Below are 14,555 nucleotides of genomic sequence, written 5' to 3'. Positions count from 1 at the left end.
GGTTTCTAAATCCTCAATTTTTTTTGCCTATATCTACTGCTAGCAAGCAGTAGATATATGCAAAAGGTAAAAAAAACAAAACTAAAACGATTTTACAACGGTTCAAACTTACCCTGTTTTCGCCGCGCGCTCCCGCCCGAGAATCCGAAACTGCTCGGGCGGCCGCACAGCATCCTGGGGCGGGCGCCTGCGCAGTTAGGATTTTCGGCCGGGAGACGAGCGGAGACGCAAGGTAAGTCTATGGACGCATGCAGAGGAGTCCGCACTGGATCGGAGAGCCGCCACACCGCTGGGGAGACAGATGAAAACATCAGGAAACAAGAGGAAGATCGGATAAAGAAACATCATTTAAGGTAAGTGCTAACATTAACATTGGGGGGAGGGACATTTTTTTTTAACTTTAATGCCACTTTAAAGGAGAACTATTGGGTTAGGGCTTTTCCCCATAGTTCTCCTCAGGGTAATGGGAGGACACAAACTACCCCTGGATGATGGAAACATCAGGACCTGGAGTGGCACAAGTGCCGGTAGGTTACGACTCCTGTCGAAGCTGTGTGCAGGTTGCAGAGGTTTCTGAGCAGGATGCAGGTTGGTAACAAGATCCTAGAAGCAGAGTAACACAAGCTGAGTCATTAACAATCTGGCAACGAAGTACAGAATCAGAAGGCAGGACGTAAACAGGGACAGGCCGGGTCGGTAACTTGCAGGCAGCGTGGTATCCAGGGAGCAGGCAGGAGAGAGGTCAAAGACAAGCCGAGGTCTAGGAACACAAAACAGGAGCAAGGTCAAGCAGGCCGGGTTGGTAGCAGGATATCAACAGGTATACAGGATCCTGGAATACGCTAATAGCTGAAGATCAGTCAGCAGGGAGGTCTGGGTGTCTCAGCCCTAAATAACCCTTTTGGCGCCATCATTAGGAACGCCGCGCACCATCCTCTGTGTAGGACGATGCGCATGCACACTTGCGCAGGTGCCCGTCCAGCATTCCGGTCCCGCAGGCTAGCTCTGGCTTCATGACAGGATCCCGACAATTATGTCTGGATCCGCCCAGCCGAGTGAGTGACAGCTGGCTCTACCTAACTAGAGGCAGAGCCAGCTGTATCCGCCCCCTCCCCCGTCCGTTCTGCCAGTCAGCGCTGGAGGATCCAGTCCCTCCCCTGTCACGGCAGAGAGCTGTGACAGGATTCAGAAGGGATCGAACGCCGGTATGTGTTCGCTCACTTCCCGATCTACTGAGCCAAACTGTGACAGTTTCATTGTCACAGGTTGGCATGAACTATGAGGATGAGTGAAAAGCACTCACCTCATAGTTCTCCTTTAACTACATAACAACTAATGAATTGAGTAAACCTTATTTCACAAACAGAGCAACTGTCTACCCTTGTATTTGTGGTTTCTTTGTGGCCATCAATGACAGGGTTGTGCAGGCTCGTATAGACATATTGTAACTGTTTCCTAAATCAGAAAACAAAATATATACATTGTATATAATTTATCAGAATGATATCTATCTTGGTACACATGACATTGCTTGCAATTTATCCTACTCAGCAATAAAGACTTCAAGAGATTGTAAAACGAGCAACGGCCACAATGCATTTAATGTCTTTTTGTCTTGTTCTTTCTTTTAACCAGCTGCCTTCTCTGCATGCATTTAAATTCTGTATCATAAGCCAAATGCTTCAGCTCATGCCATTCCCCAGCTGATCTACTTAATGGAAGCTTTAAATTCAGTCCAATACAATAACGGAATATAAATTCATAATAACTTTATGTGCCAGTTCTGCAAATAATACACCAACTCAAAGGTGGATGTGTAGTGTCTGGAAAAATAAAACCTACAAAACAATTTAAAGCTGGGACTTATTGATGAAAGTACAACAAATAAATGTCTGTTGAATGCCTGTAGCCAGCAGACAGTTTTAGTTTTTTCTAGTACAGTTCAGAAAACAATGCTATTCTTTGAAAAGGACAGAAACGTTCATTGTTTATTCATTTATGAATTAAGTTGGCATTATTGTGCCAAATGACCATATATATAAATAATGGGGTCCTAAAGCCCAACTCTGGGAACAATCATTTCTACATCTTAAGATGACTATGGCCATTCACAAAAAGCACAGACCGAGCACTATCACAGACTACACTTCAGGAATTGACAAGCAATGACAGGAGTAAAGACCTCACCCCAGTGCTGCTGTCTACTAGTGCTAATGTTGGAGGGGGGCTGTAGAAATAGTAGGCGCTATTACACAACAAATCTAAAAGTACTGTTTGTAGCCTGTGTTAAAAATCACTGACATTACATTGTTACACGGCCGAGGTAAACACATACTGAACCCTCCTAACCTATGGAAGTTATGGTGCCTAGAGTTGGCCTTTAACAGATAGAGCGGGTTTCGTCATAGTTCAAAAATGGACCCATTTGCATTGCAAAATGTAGGCAAAGTCACCCTATTTTTATGCAAAACATAATTTAAGATTTTAGATGTTGGTTACGCTAATATTCTCACTCTTGCTTTAAGGGTCAAAAACTAAACTAACCTATACCGGCAGAGGCAGCGGGGATTGGAGGGGGCACAGAGCCGATCCACCTGCCAGCAGGGAGGAGAGAACAGTGACAGGAGGAGTCAGGGTACTGAGCGGGGTGGTGCAGGGCAGAGCAGCTCAGAATGCCAAGTGTAGGATCAGCAAATATGTGAAATTTATTTCACATATTGTGTTATTAAATATGCCCTCAGCGTACTTGGAGTACATCAAATCCATTCCAAGATTATCCCATTTATTCTGTCATCACATATCCAAAACAGCCCAATGTTAAAGGCAAAGTCCACCTTTTTTCTAGACTGATATTATGGAACTATGCACAGGCCTGATTACATTGTTTGTACAGTATTGCACATGTGGCAACCCAGTGCATGCAAAGAATGCATCTGTTGCATTGAAAAGGTTATTTTTCTTTTACTCCCTCAGTGTTATCACAGGGCATGAAATACATCGATCTCAGCTAATACTGGTACAATTGTCAACAGAATAGGAGGTGGAGAGACATTTTCCAATAGGGACAATTGCTCTAGTAAGGAGTGCCTAAGAGGGAATTTCTCTCACTTTTGGCCAGATTTCCTTTTACTTCCTCTTGGCCTCCAGGACCGGAAGTCATGGTTAATCTCCCCAGTAAGACACAGCCAGCAAAAAAACTTGACATGGGTTTTAATCATGTACTACTCTAAATAAAGAAAAGTTTTGGCTTGAGATTTACTTTAAGCCTGCTAGAAACTTAAAAATGAGAGAGAATGAGACTGGATATTTCATATTTCTTACATTAGTATACTTGAGCACAAATCTGGTAAAACTGGAGGACTAGTAAGTTTCAGTCCATGGTCTCATGAGAACAGTTATATCTTTTGCATCCCTTGTAATTATGACCTTGTACAGGACTCCGGCTAAGTGATGTTGGTACTGAGTGTGCCTGCATTCTCATAAAGGCAGTCACATAAATAATATATTAAATATTTTATATTTTAATATTTTATTTTTGTTATTAAAGCAAAATATATATTTTAATATATTTCCCAGAATGGTTTGAATGGGTTATTCTTTTCATTCACCATGGCATGTTTTTTTCTTTTTATGGAAAGATGTAAGCGAATCTCAAACTTCAGTTTGAAAATCACAGACTGCTAAGTATTCAGTAATCTTGCCAAGATTGCAGTCAGAAAGTCAGACATGAAAGTTTAAACAATTAATCTAAGAGTTATATTGTTGTCTTAACACATAGTAGTGCATTTTATTATTAAACTTGGGATATAAAAGTCATCAATATTTACCAGCAGCTACTTCAAAGTCCCTGTTGGGATATTGTGAGACAAGTGATTCATTATCGTTTTTCACCCGCAAAGTGCACAACACCTAATGCAGTGCAATAGAACTTGTCTTGTCATTCTTTATACACTTGCTGGCAGGCACGTTTAATTTCGCAGCAAATTATGCCAGCCCATACTCAAGCTATTATTTGGCCTCCGCCAATAATAGAAACACTGAACTGGAAGTAATCCAATTGTTCCAAACATGAAGAAAAAGCAGTTAGTGTTAAAGAAGTACTCCACTAAGTTCTGCTTTTACCTACAATTCACACAAAACCTAAGCTCACTGGTAATTCTGATAAACGTTAACCAAATATTATATATGGTGTTCACAGGTCTCTGTCAGGTACATGTGTAAAATATTTACAGGTCTCTTCACTAAAAGGTGAAGAGTTTGGGGAAGGCAGGAGAAGTGGACAATCTAGGCCAAAATAGTTGATTTAGAAAAATTCTCCAATTCAGCTCACTTCCCAGTACAGATATGTTGTCCTAGATTCATCACTTTTCCTGCCTTCTCCAAACTCTTCACCCTTTTGTGAATAACAATGTTAATTTTAGCTCTTGTTTGTGGCAAGTCTCCTTTTTCAACTCATCATAGCAAATCAGGAAAATTAGGTTAACCACTTGAAGACCTGGGTGATACAACCCCTTCCTGTCCAGGCCATTTTTCAGTATTCAGCGCTGCAGTTCTTTGACTGACATTTATTCAGTCATGCAACTGAAATACATTTTATACCATTTTTGGGGGACAGATAGAGCTTTCTTTTGGTGGTATTTAATCACCACTGGGGTTTTTATTTTTTACTGTATAAAAAAAAAGTACCCAAAACTTTGAAAAAAAAAAAAACGGTTTCCCTATGTTATGTTATGAAACTTTTCTTATCACCCCAATTTTTTTGGCAAAATATAAAAGACGGGGTCACGTCGGGTAGATAGACACCAAACATGTCAAGCCTTAAAATTGCGCACTCCCGCGAAATAGCAAAAAATTACCATACCTAAAATTGGCCATAGGCGACGCGTTTAAAGCTTTTACTGCTCATCAATTTAGTATTATCAGTGATTGGTGGCCCTAGAATTATTGCTCTCACTCCGCCGTTCGCGGTGATATTTAACATGTGCGGCACAATGGGGGAGGAGACCGCCATGAGTGGCCTGTGCCTATCGCAGTCCAGCAGAGCGGTGTGGGGGCGGAGACAGCCCACGCTGTCACAGGAGGCTGGGCTCTCCTCCCTGCACCACTCACTCAGCCTCCTGTGACAGCGTGTCGGAGAGGAGAGCAAATACTCAGTGATTAGTGATTGCTGAGTGTTTGTAGATTTGAGGACATGATATGGTTACTATATCCTCAATTATGAATGAATGGGAGTAATCTACATCACCTCCTGTTCATTCATACTTGTGGTTATAGTAAACATGCCATGTTATCAATGAACAGGAACATTCATAAAGGATTCCGGTTCATTGATAACAGGGGATACAGAAAAAGAGATTGAGGACTCTGTGTTCTCAATCTCTTTTTCTATTTTAAAAGGGAAATATCAGGGGTCTGTTTAGACCCCTAATATTTCCCCAAAGCCCCTAAAAGTAAAGTAAAAAATAAAAATATTTAATACAAAATTAATTCATAAATCTGAATTGAAAACATTTTTAAAAATTTATAAAAAAATAAATAAAACATTGTGATATAGTATGAAATACAGAATGCTTCCCTGATGAAGGACTTTACTGGTTTCAATAAACTCTCCTGTTCTCTGCTGAGAAGTCAGGGTAAATAGACAGTGTTTCTCCAATGAACTGTAAGGGCCGATTCAGACCAGATTCATTGGGGTTGAGCTGGCCGCATTTTCCAGCACAGCCCCAACACACTGGCAGGGCAATAGCCTTGTATTCAATTATCATTGCAGGGCTGTGGCTGGAGATCATTGGTCTTTATATTTCCCTGCCGTTCAGGTGTTGTGCCCCAAGATGCCTGCCTCTCACTGAGCAACTCAATCTGCTTGGTGGAAAGAGCCACCTAGGTATCCTCTGCAGTGCTGCCGCCATCTTCGATTAATGTATGGTGGATCCACAGGTACCATGATAGTTGCATTTCCCCATTTACCCCTTCACAAATTGCTGGTGAGGAACAGATGGATGGCAGAGCTGATTGAGGTTTGATGGCTGTAAAACAGACAGTGCAGTATTGAGGTGCTCTGGTCGGCGCAAAGTCAGCCATACCCCCTTTAATTGGATATAATTACTGATTTCAACAGCTCCTCTTTTTAAAACAATATTAAACTGCATGTTGAAACTGTATTATTTATTTTAATGCAGCCAGTGAAGTCATAACAAGGAGGTATTTAAAACCATTTGTTTACCATGATAGCCTGACAGCTAGCATTTGTAGAAGTAGGTCAGCAATGGCTTCCATATTACATCTCTAACCAACAGCCACAGATGAGGTAAGATCTTCCCGTCAGTGGTTAGAAAGCCTTTAAAGGTTAGTAGTACCTTCAGGAAAATGATAAGGATAATTTCAAGCCTATCTACATCCATACCAAATACTAGTAGACTGGAAGGAATAAAGAACTTTTAATTAGCTGATTCCTGCTCCTGACAACTCCCTTGCAGCTTCTACACCAGGCCTGCAGCCTCTTCTCCTATTCGCTTCACTGGTGGAGCAAAGTGTGAGAAGAGGAGAGCACTGACCACCAGGGAAGCAGGGATCAATTAAGCAAAAGTGCTTTACTCCAGTATTCTTCCGTCCCGTGAGGCAGAACCCTGTACCCCCCGATTCCCAGGTGAGCGGTGACGGCGGTTGCCGTTACATCTAGTGGCCCAACGAAGTACTGATGGGGTGGTCATAATAATCTGGCCACTCAGTGTATTTATTAGGGATGCACCGATATTTCGGCGCCGAAACGTATAGGCCGAAATTTACATTTTTGGCATAATGCCGAAAGAGCCATATTTCGGCCGATACATCGGCGCATCCCTGGTTTCTTTTCTCCCCACTGGGTGCTGCTCTGTGTTCCGGCAGGGAGAAAGGAAAGTGACAGCCGGCCGAGCGCTGCAGGACGAGAGCGCTGTGAGGGGCCGGCGTCTCTCCTCCCACACCACTCAGCCCCCTATCACAGTCCGGCAGAGCGGTGTGGGGGCGGAGACAGCGCTGTCACAGGAGGCTGGGCTTTCCTCTCTACACCGCTCGATCAGCCTCCTGTGACAGCGTGTCAGAGAGAAAAGCAAGGTACACACAATCAGCGATCAGTGATCGCTGAGTGTGTGTACATAATTGAGGACATGGTATGTTAACTATATCCTCAATTATGAATGACTGGGAGTGATCTACATTCATTCATAAATGTAGTTATAGTAAACAAACAATGTTCTCATGTTATCGATGAACAGGAAGACTCATAGAGGATTCCTGTTTAGCCTATTAAATGCAGACATTTTTTGGGGTATACATTTAATCAAGCTGTCTCATTATAAATCAAATCGTATAAGGAGACACTTGGCATAATGCCTTTAATAATTGCTTTCTGGCAATTTGCTTTCTGCACAAAGACATCCAATATAGGATCTCTTTTTCTGATCTTCATCGGTTCCCATCATGATGAAGTTCCGCTGTCAGAATAACGACTCTTTTCCTATCTTACAATGACTTGCTTCACAATAATGGCATGTTATATAAAAATCATTTATGGTTAGGGTGTAATTCTCTGTGATGTCCTGAAAGCTTTTAATGGTGTAGTTGTTACATGTGGAGGTCAATATAATTACATGTTATGTCAATATAAATCTTCTGTCTGCTGATTTCCACAGCATTATTTTACTGTGACCTTCGGCCATGATGCTCAAAAGCCATTGGAGCTGCGATGTGAGGAGGAGACAGATAGCTACGAGTGGGTGGATGCAATTCACCAAGCAAGGTGAGACATTTTACCATAGATATAAAAATATATTCCAGTCCATTATGAATGTCTCCGCTCCTTCAACAAACCATCTACACACCATTTGACTTCTTGCTTGACTGCAGCACAGCTAAAATGCCATGTTACCATTTTTTGTCTATTCTTTCCTTATAGAATATAAGATCTTTGTTATAGGGCTCTCAGAGCTATTATGTCTTATACTGGCATATGTTATTATAAGAGGACCTGTATATCTGTATTTTGTACAATGCTCCTGAAGATGCTGGTGTTATATCATTTGGAAAATGGTAAAAAAATTAAAAGACCCCATAATGCAGCATAACAACATCACATAACCATATCTCTATAGGCTGGGCCAAGCCAGAAGCAGAAGTGCCAGCTGGGGAGGCAGCCTCTTCTGCCTTGCGGTTCTGCCAAGGTAATCTGCAGGGCTGGGCTGTCATTTTGACAGCTTGACTACTCTGTGTACCAGGAGTGCTGAGAATGGATCCTGTATGAATGAAGAGTTCAGAGAGGTTGCAGTGTTTATTCATAAGAGCACTTTGATCTGCATATAATGCCAGTTCCAGCAAACCTGCTATTGCAATAAAAAATCTATTTACCATTTATTAACCCTTGGTAACGCTAATTAGTATTTATTAATTCCTTCCTCCCTTTCTTCCCTTATTTAAATTTTCGGTTGAAATTTTGTTTATATCATTTATCGAAGGGGACCTTGCTTAAAGTGCAAAGTCTGCCTTAAGCACAATTAGACAACAAAGATAATTTACCGAGCAGGTGCAATAAGACAGAATATTGATTTTAGCTGGGTAAACCTTTATAAATCATGCAGTTACAGAGATAGTGACCAGTTCTGTTTAGCTTTATTTAGACTTGCAGTTCAAATAGTTGAGAGGTCTGAAGAGCACTGGCCATTACCCTCTTTAGACCTTTCATTTCAGTTATCTTGTACTAGTCATTTACATCTAACCGATAAAGATATTTTGGCATAGACATTACATTCATTAGTTAATGGTGTATTTCATGTGCATAAATATGAAAATTATGAGCTAATAAGGCATAGCTAATACATATTAATTGAAGTACTAAAGCTATTGTGTAACACTGGCTGTGAGAGCGAAGTATGACAGTACCTTGGCCTTGTCTATCCCCGGTGACACACATCCACTGATGCAGTCTGAATGTTTTTACTTCAATGACCTGACTGGGGAGCCATACAATGCATAATTTAGCAGTTTAATCATTTTTTGTTGTGCTACACCACATCCCTTGGAATTGTGTTGACACGGATGGTGTCTATCAGCAGCAAAGTATCCTGCACAAACAACCTCATGCAAACATCTCAGCAGGCAAACATCTCAGAAGGGAGAGTAGTGTCTAGTTAAACAGCCTGTACTTACACATGGAGCAACCAAAAACTGACCTAGACCAGCAAGTATCCTTGGATTTTAAGTGTCAAATAAAACAAGGGAATACACCGACCTATCATCCCTTTGTGTCTATTGTTTGTAGTTTCTATGCTATGGAATACCTTTTACTATTGTGCTTTGGAAAGAGTTTTTCCATAAAGTATTTCTGCCATTAACACCACAGCAACCAGATTACTGCAAAAATGTGATGAGAATAATAATGAAAATACAAGAAGGCTCAGCATTCTCCAAAGTTGCTGAATCGTATCTGTTGTTGAACTTCATTATTTACCCTTTCAGATTTCACATTTTTCAGATGTCCTTTTTGAAACCATGTACTTAGGGAAATGAAAGGGTCATTGCTGATCACCTCATTAAAATGCTAGAAAAGTTAGACTGAAACGTAACTCCTGGTCTGCATGCTTGTTGTGGGTCATTGTCATGTGTATTGATAAATTTCCATTGATTCAAATAGAAAAGGTATCAAGGAGAATAAAGCTTAGGTGTAAATATACTCTAAAAGTTCACCCCAGTCAAAAGTGAAATTTAAGCCTTGAGACACATACAGAACCTACCTGCTGTCTAGCTTAGTTTTTTTGAAGACATAGCTGTATTGCATCAGTCAACCCGAGTTGCCACTGTCTGCAGTTTAGTAATTTCACCCAAGGTTCATGTCATGGGAAAAAATAGAGGCCACACTTCACGTAATTCAACCATATGCAACTGGCTTCTCCCTCTGATGCATTTCATTTGGTACAGAGCCACCAACTCAAGGCTTGGTGCATCTGATATACACAAGGCCTGATGTAAAGAAAATGGCAGAAAAGCAGAGGCAGAGAAAATACACAATGCACAAGCCCCAGATCAGTACACTTCTACTGCCCCCTTACTGATCATGCATAGAGGTGTGTGCATTTATTCTGCATGAGATTACACAGAGTTTAGATTAAGGGCCCATTCACAGTTTGGTGTTGTAGTAATGAGGTAACCTACAGGTACATTTTCGCAATGCATAGTGTGAAGGGGGTCCAAGATAAATCAAATAAACTTTCTTGCTTTAGCATGGCTTATTTGCTGGTTAGGATTAGTAGCTATGTCCCAGTTGGTTCCTGATGTGCAGTTAGGGTATAGACAGTACTTTTCGTCCACCCCTCATTCCCATCCTCCAATTTCTTTATTCCCATTACATAAAAATATCAATTTTTTTGTTGGTGTTGTCTTACATGGAGCCTAGCCTTGGTATTCAAATAAACATCACAAACTGTCCTGATTCCCCATGAATTCTCCACCAATGTTCATGAAAAATGTGTTTTATTTGGTGAATGTAATTTTGCATTTTGGCGAGTTTCCTATCTCCAGTCATATCATTCAAAAATAGAAATGTAGACAGTCTGAATAGGAAGATCCTGGATCAACTATGGTTCTAAGAATGCTGGGAACCCTAAGGAAGAGACTCTATAGGGTGCCCTGCATATATCCCTTACTACGGTATATAATACGATTTCAGCTATAAAGATTTATATGGTAATTGGTGATGTGAGTGCCTTCAGCACCATGGACAGCATAGAAAAAACACTCCTTACAATTCATTTAAAGTGGTATCTGCTTCAAAGGAATGCAGTATTACCATTTTGTTCTCAAGTTGTGAGAAAAACTCTCAAATTTAAATGTAGAAGTGATCCTGTGCAATATACGTACATATCACATAGGTTTCCCAAGCACAAAGCATAATGCATAGCATTATTGCATTGCAGGCAATATAACAATATAATGATCTCATCACTGATGTGTCACCAACATTGTGCTACAGACCCAAGGAACCAAGGTGCATCAGTGTATCCTCTATAATATTGTGTTCTTTTTGAAGTTCCGCATATATATCACTATGGAGGTATTCTGACATGGAATTTTTCCATTTTCCCTTGTGAGATGAAGGATAGTGTCCCGGTCTTTAAAATCCAATAGTTTAGCTATGAATATCTCGGGGGGGAGAAGCTCCACGTGGTGGCGGGCAGGGGGACTACGATGTGCTCTTTCCACCGCAAAGATGGATGAGAAGTGCTATCTACCAAAATGGTTGATTAATAGGGTGTAATGGAACTGGGTAGGATTAGAGCCTTCCATCTTCTCTGGGAGCCTCACAAATTTCCCTGCCATTGCATGACAGCCTGTAGGTGTAGTTGGAGTTGCTTGGATTTCCATTGTATTGGTGGGAGTTGGTCTTCCAGACCACTAAACCTTGTTTTGCATCATTGACTATCTTCCAGAGTTTCTGAAAGTTTTGCTAGAGGAATTACATGTTTTCTAATGTTTTTGTTAGATGGTGGATAAATCACCCTTCCTTCTGTATCTCAGGTCTGCCAGTGTTGCTTGGATTCTTAAGTTTGCCATTACTGTTGCTGTTTTGATGGCTCCTTTTCATTCTGGCTGATTTTTTAATATATTTTTTTTCCTCCCTAAAATAAGGTAACATGAGATGTGAGGATACCACCATGCAGTAACCAAAGGGTTTCCATGGACATATAGGGAGAAAGTAAATTACTTTACCAAACTATAATATCACTTTAAAGGGCCAGGAAACATAACATACATATTGCCATACAGAAAATGCCATCCACTTTTCTATTTGTCAGGTTTTATAAAATAATCTCCATTTAATTCAGTCTTTTCCCCTTCGTGTTTGGCATCCTCCTTTCAAAATCCTGAGCATGTTGCTGAAAATGATATATGATGAACTCCAGCTAATGAGATGCCTTTTTCATGCAGCTATTCAGACATCCTGTTAGAGAGAGAGGTCCTGATGCAGAAGTACATTCACTTGGTACAGATTGTGGAAACAGAAAAAATTGCTGCTAATCAGCTGCGACAACAGCTTGAAGATCAAGACACTGAAATTGAAAGACTGAAATCAGAGGTATTTCTCTAAGAATTTTTCCCCCATTCTTGTACTTGTTTCTTTTTGTACATGAAATTATGTTATATTGTTACGTTATGTAGATAAAAGAAAAAACTGCAGAGTTAAAACAAATCCAAACAATGGACTTCCCTTTTTTGCTCCCTTTTGGTCTGTTAAATATACCATTGTAAGCATTTTGTTATATCTGTTCGATAAGTGCAAAATAATACCTGCTGATCCTTCGAAAAATCCAGTGAACTTGTAACTTGCTGTAGTAAGCTGAGCACACAGTGACTCTGCAGCACTAACATTCCAAGCCCAGGTTTTTCTGAACTACAAAACACCTCCACACTATGCTATGGACATCAGTACAGAGAGTGAGTGTTGACATTATAGGACAGGAAATGTGTAACTGACAGGATCACCAGGTAACTAAAAAGGAAATATAGGCTGAAAAAAGATAACTAATGCAGCAACCAAATCTAATAAAGATAAGCGCAAATATATCAAACTTTCTTTCTTGGGTTTATATATGCTTTAAGGTGATACAGTTTCCTTGTTAGGCATGATGTAATGCTAACACTGAGATGCACATATTTATGCACAATACAACAATGCAATACAGCTTTTATCTGTGTGACACACATGAGCAGTATAAGCGTGATCTTGTGATATTGAAAGCCTTTTGATATTCCTTCCTTCTGTGCAGAGATATAGAAGTGCTGCTTTTCATGCCTTACCCGTCCTCAAGAATCTCTTCGAGAGATTTTTCCCGGTTGTCCAGCTCTTTCGCTGATTTTATCAGTTCTTAAATAATATCTAAACCCAAGAATAAAAATGTAATACTTTGCAGCTATCGGTTCTTACTTTTTAAAATTATTGTCACCAGGTAATAGAGCCAATAACACACTTCCTGTCTTTGGGTGACAACTGTAACTCACTGCACTGTATCTATGGAGAGCAGCATCCCAGATAGCAAGGATAACTTGCTACAAACTTGTGGCGGGGTGAAATTGTAATTTTGTTAACTTGCTGCACAAATTCCTGGCAAGTTGTAGACTTGCAGAACACTCGCAGCACAAGTTCTAGTTGACACTTTTTGAATTTGTAGCAAATTTGCTTGGCAAGTCTACAGCAAGAGTCCTGCAGGTCTTAGCAAGAGCTCTGCAAGCTCGCTGGTCTGGAGACTTGCAATGCAGATTTGATGTAATTGTGCAACAAAATTGTGAAGCTTGGCAAGTCTACAATAGTTTAGCAAGTCATTTTCAAACTTGCAGCACAATTTCTTGCTATCTGGGATTGTGACCATAGGACAGGTCTACAGACAACCTCCTTCTCGCCTCTTCTTCATAACAAAGGGGGAGGAGCTTTGCAGGTCAGAGAAATACTTAAGAGTCAGCAAATGCAAAAAAACAGAGGAAGTTATCAGCTGACAAATTTGCTGACAGGATCAACAGTTTTTTTTTTGTACTTATCAAACAAATAAAACAATATAACAACATGTAAACCAAAATAGGGCAAATACAAGTTTACATACCCTTTAAATGAAACCTGTACTGAGAGAATATAGAGGCTGGCATTGCTGATCCATTCTGAAAATGCTAGTTCTCTAGTATCCTGATAATTCTGTGGCTTTAAAACTTTTGGAGGCATGGGCCTGGGACACTTTGCAAATATCCATTTTTTTCTTCCTAATTTGTATTCTTGCTTCAGGCCAATGACTCAAAAAGTATTGAAGCCACAGACAGCCTAACAACTAGTATTCAAAGTAGGAGGTCAGCACTGGTGGCCCTATTGCTTTTGTCAGCATTGGATTCCTTTAAAGTAAACTGGACCTAGCTTGTAAAACACATGCAAAATGAGTACTGAACTACCTTTATTAATCCCTGTTAAGCCTTTTGAATCATAAGCTTAGTATATACATAAAACATTGATGTTTCTCTAATTGATTAAAATGGACCTGTGTCTAGGTTATGGGCATTCACGTTTTTAATGCTTTAAACAACTCCACATTGACCTCTATAGTGGCTATGGAATAATTTATCCTCAATGTTCACTACACCAAAGTCATTACCTATTTGCAGCTCTACTGTATATTTACAGTAGAAATTAGAAGACTGAAAGTCTGCTGAGCCGCTGCTGCATCGGGGGAGCTCATATGCTGAGAGAACGACTGAACAAACTTCAGTATCTCAAATTAATCCAAACTGGAACCTCAACACCTTGCGTGCTGACCACGGACAAACCTTATACAAAACCACCACAATCCCCTCAAAAATTATAACTGTGAAATCTTTATTTATTTAAACGTGCTTGTTGGTTTATACAACATCTTTATACACTCCTTTAAAGAGCTACATGGGATTTTTGATTGTTTTATGGGCTAGGGTCTTATGTCTTTTTCATACTGCTGTATTTCATAACTGATACATGTTTTACATAAGTAGTGCCTTTGCTTCGATTAAATGCT

The 14,555-nt window shown here is 40.2% G+C and overlaps 1 protein-coding gene across 1 annotated transcript in view; it reads left to right on the top strand.

Moving 5' to 3' along the window:
• RASGRF2 (Ras protein specific guanine nucleotide releasing factor 2) overlaps positions 1-14,555 on the top strand; it is a 199,179-nt gene that overhangs the window by 77,126 nt on the left and 107,498 nt on the right. Inside the window, exons 2-3 of the mRNA XM_018565208.1 lie at positions 7,671-7,777; positions 11,956-12,103. Of these exons, the coding sequence (XP_018420710.1) occupies positions 7,671-7,777; positions 11,956-12,103 (255 nt within the window). The remainder of the gene's footprint in view (positions 1-7,670; positions 7,778-11,955; positions 12,104-14,555) is intronic.

Source organism: Nanorana parkeri, unplaced genomic scaffold (assembly GCF_000935625.1).
Source record: "Nanorana parkeri isolate BGI_ZX_2015 unplaced genomic scaffold, ASM93562v1 scaffold822, whole genome shotgun sequence".
NCBI lineage: Eukaryota > Metazoa > Chordata > Amphibia > Anura > Dicroglossidae > Nanorana > Nanorana parkeri.
The sequence above is the reverse complement of the archived record's forward strand: the minus strand, read 5'-3'. Positions and strand labels throughout refer to the sequence as shown.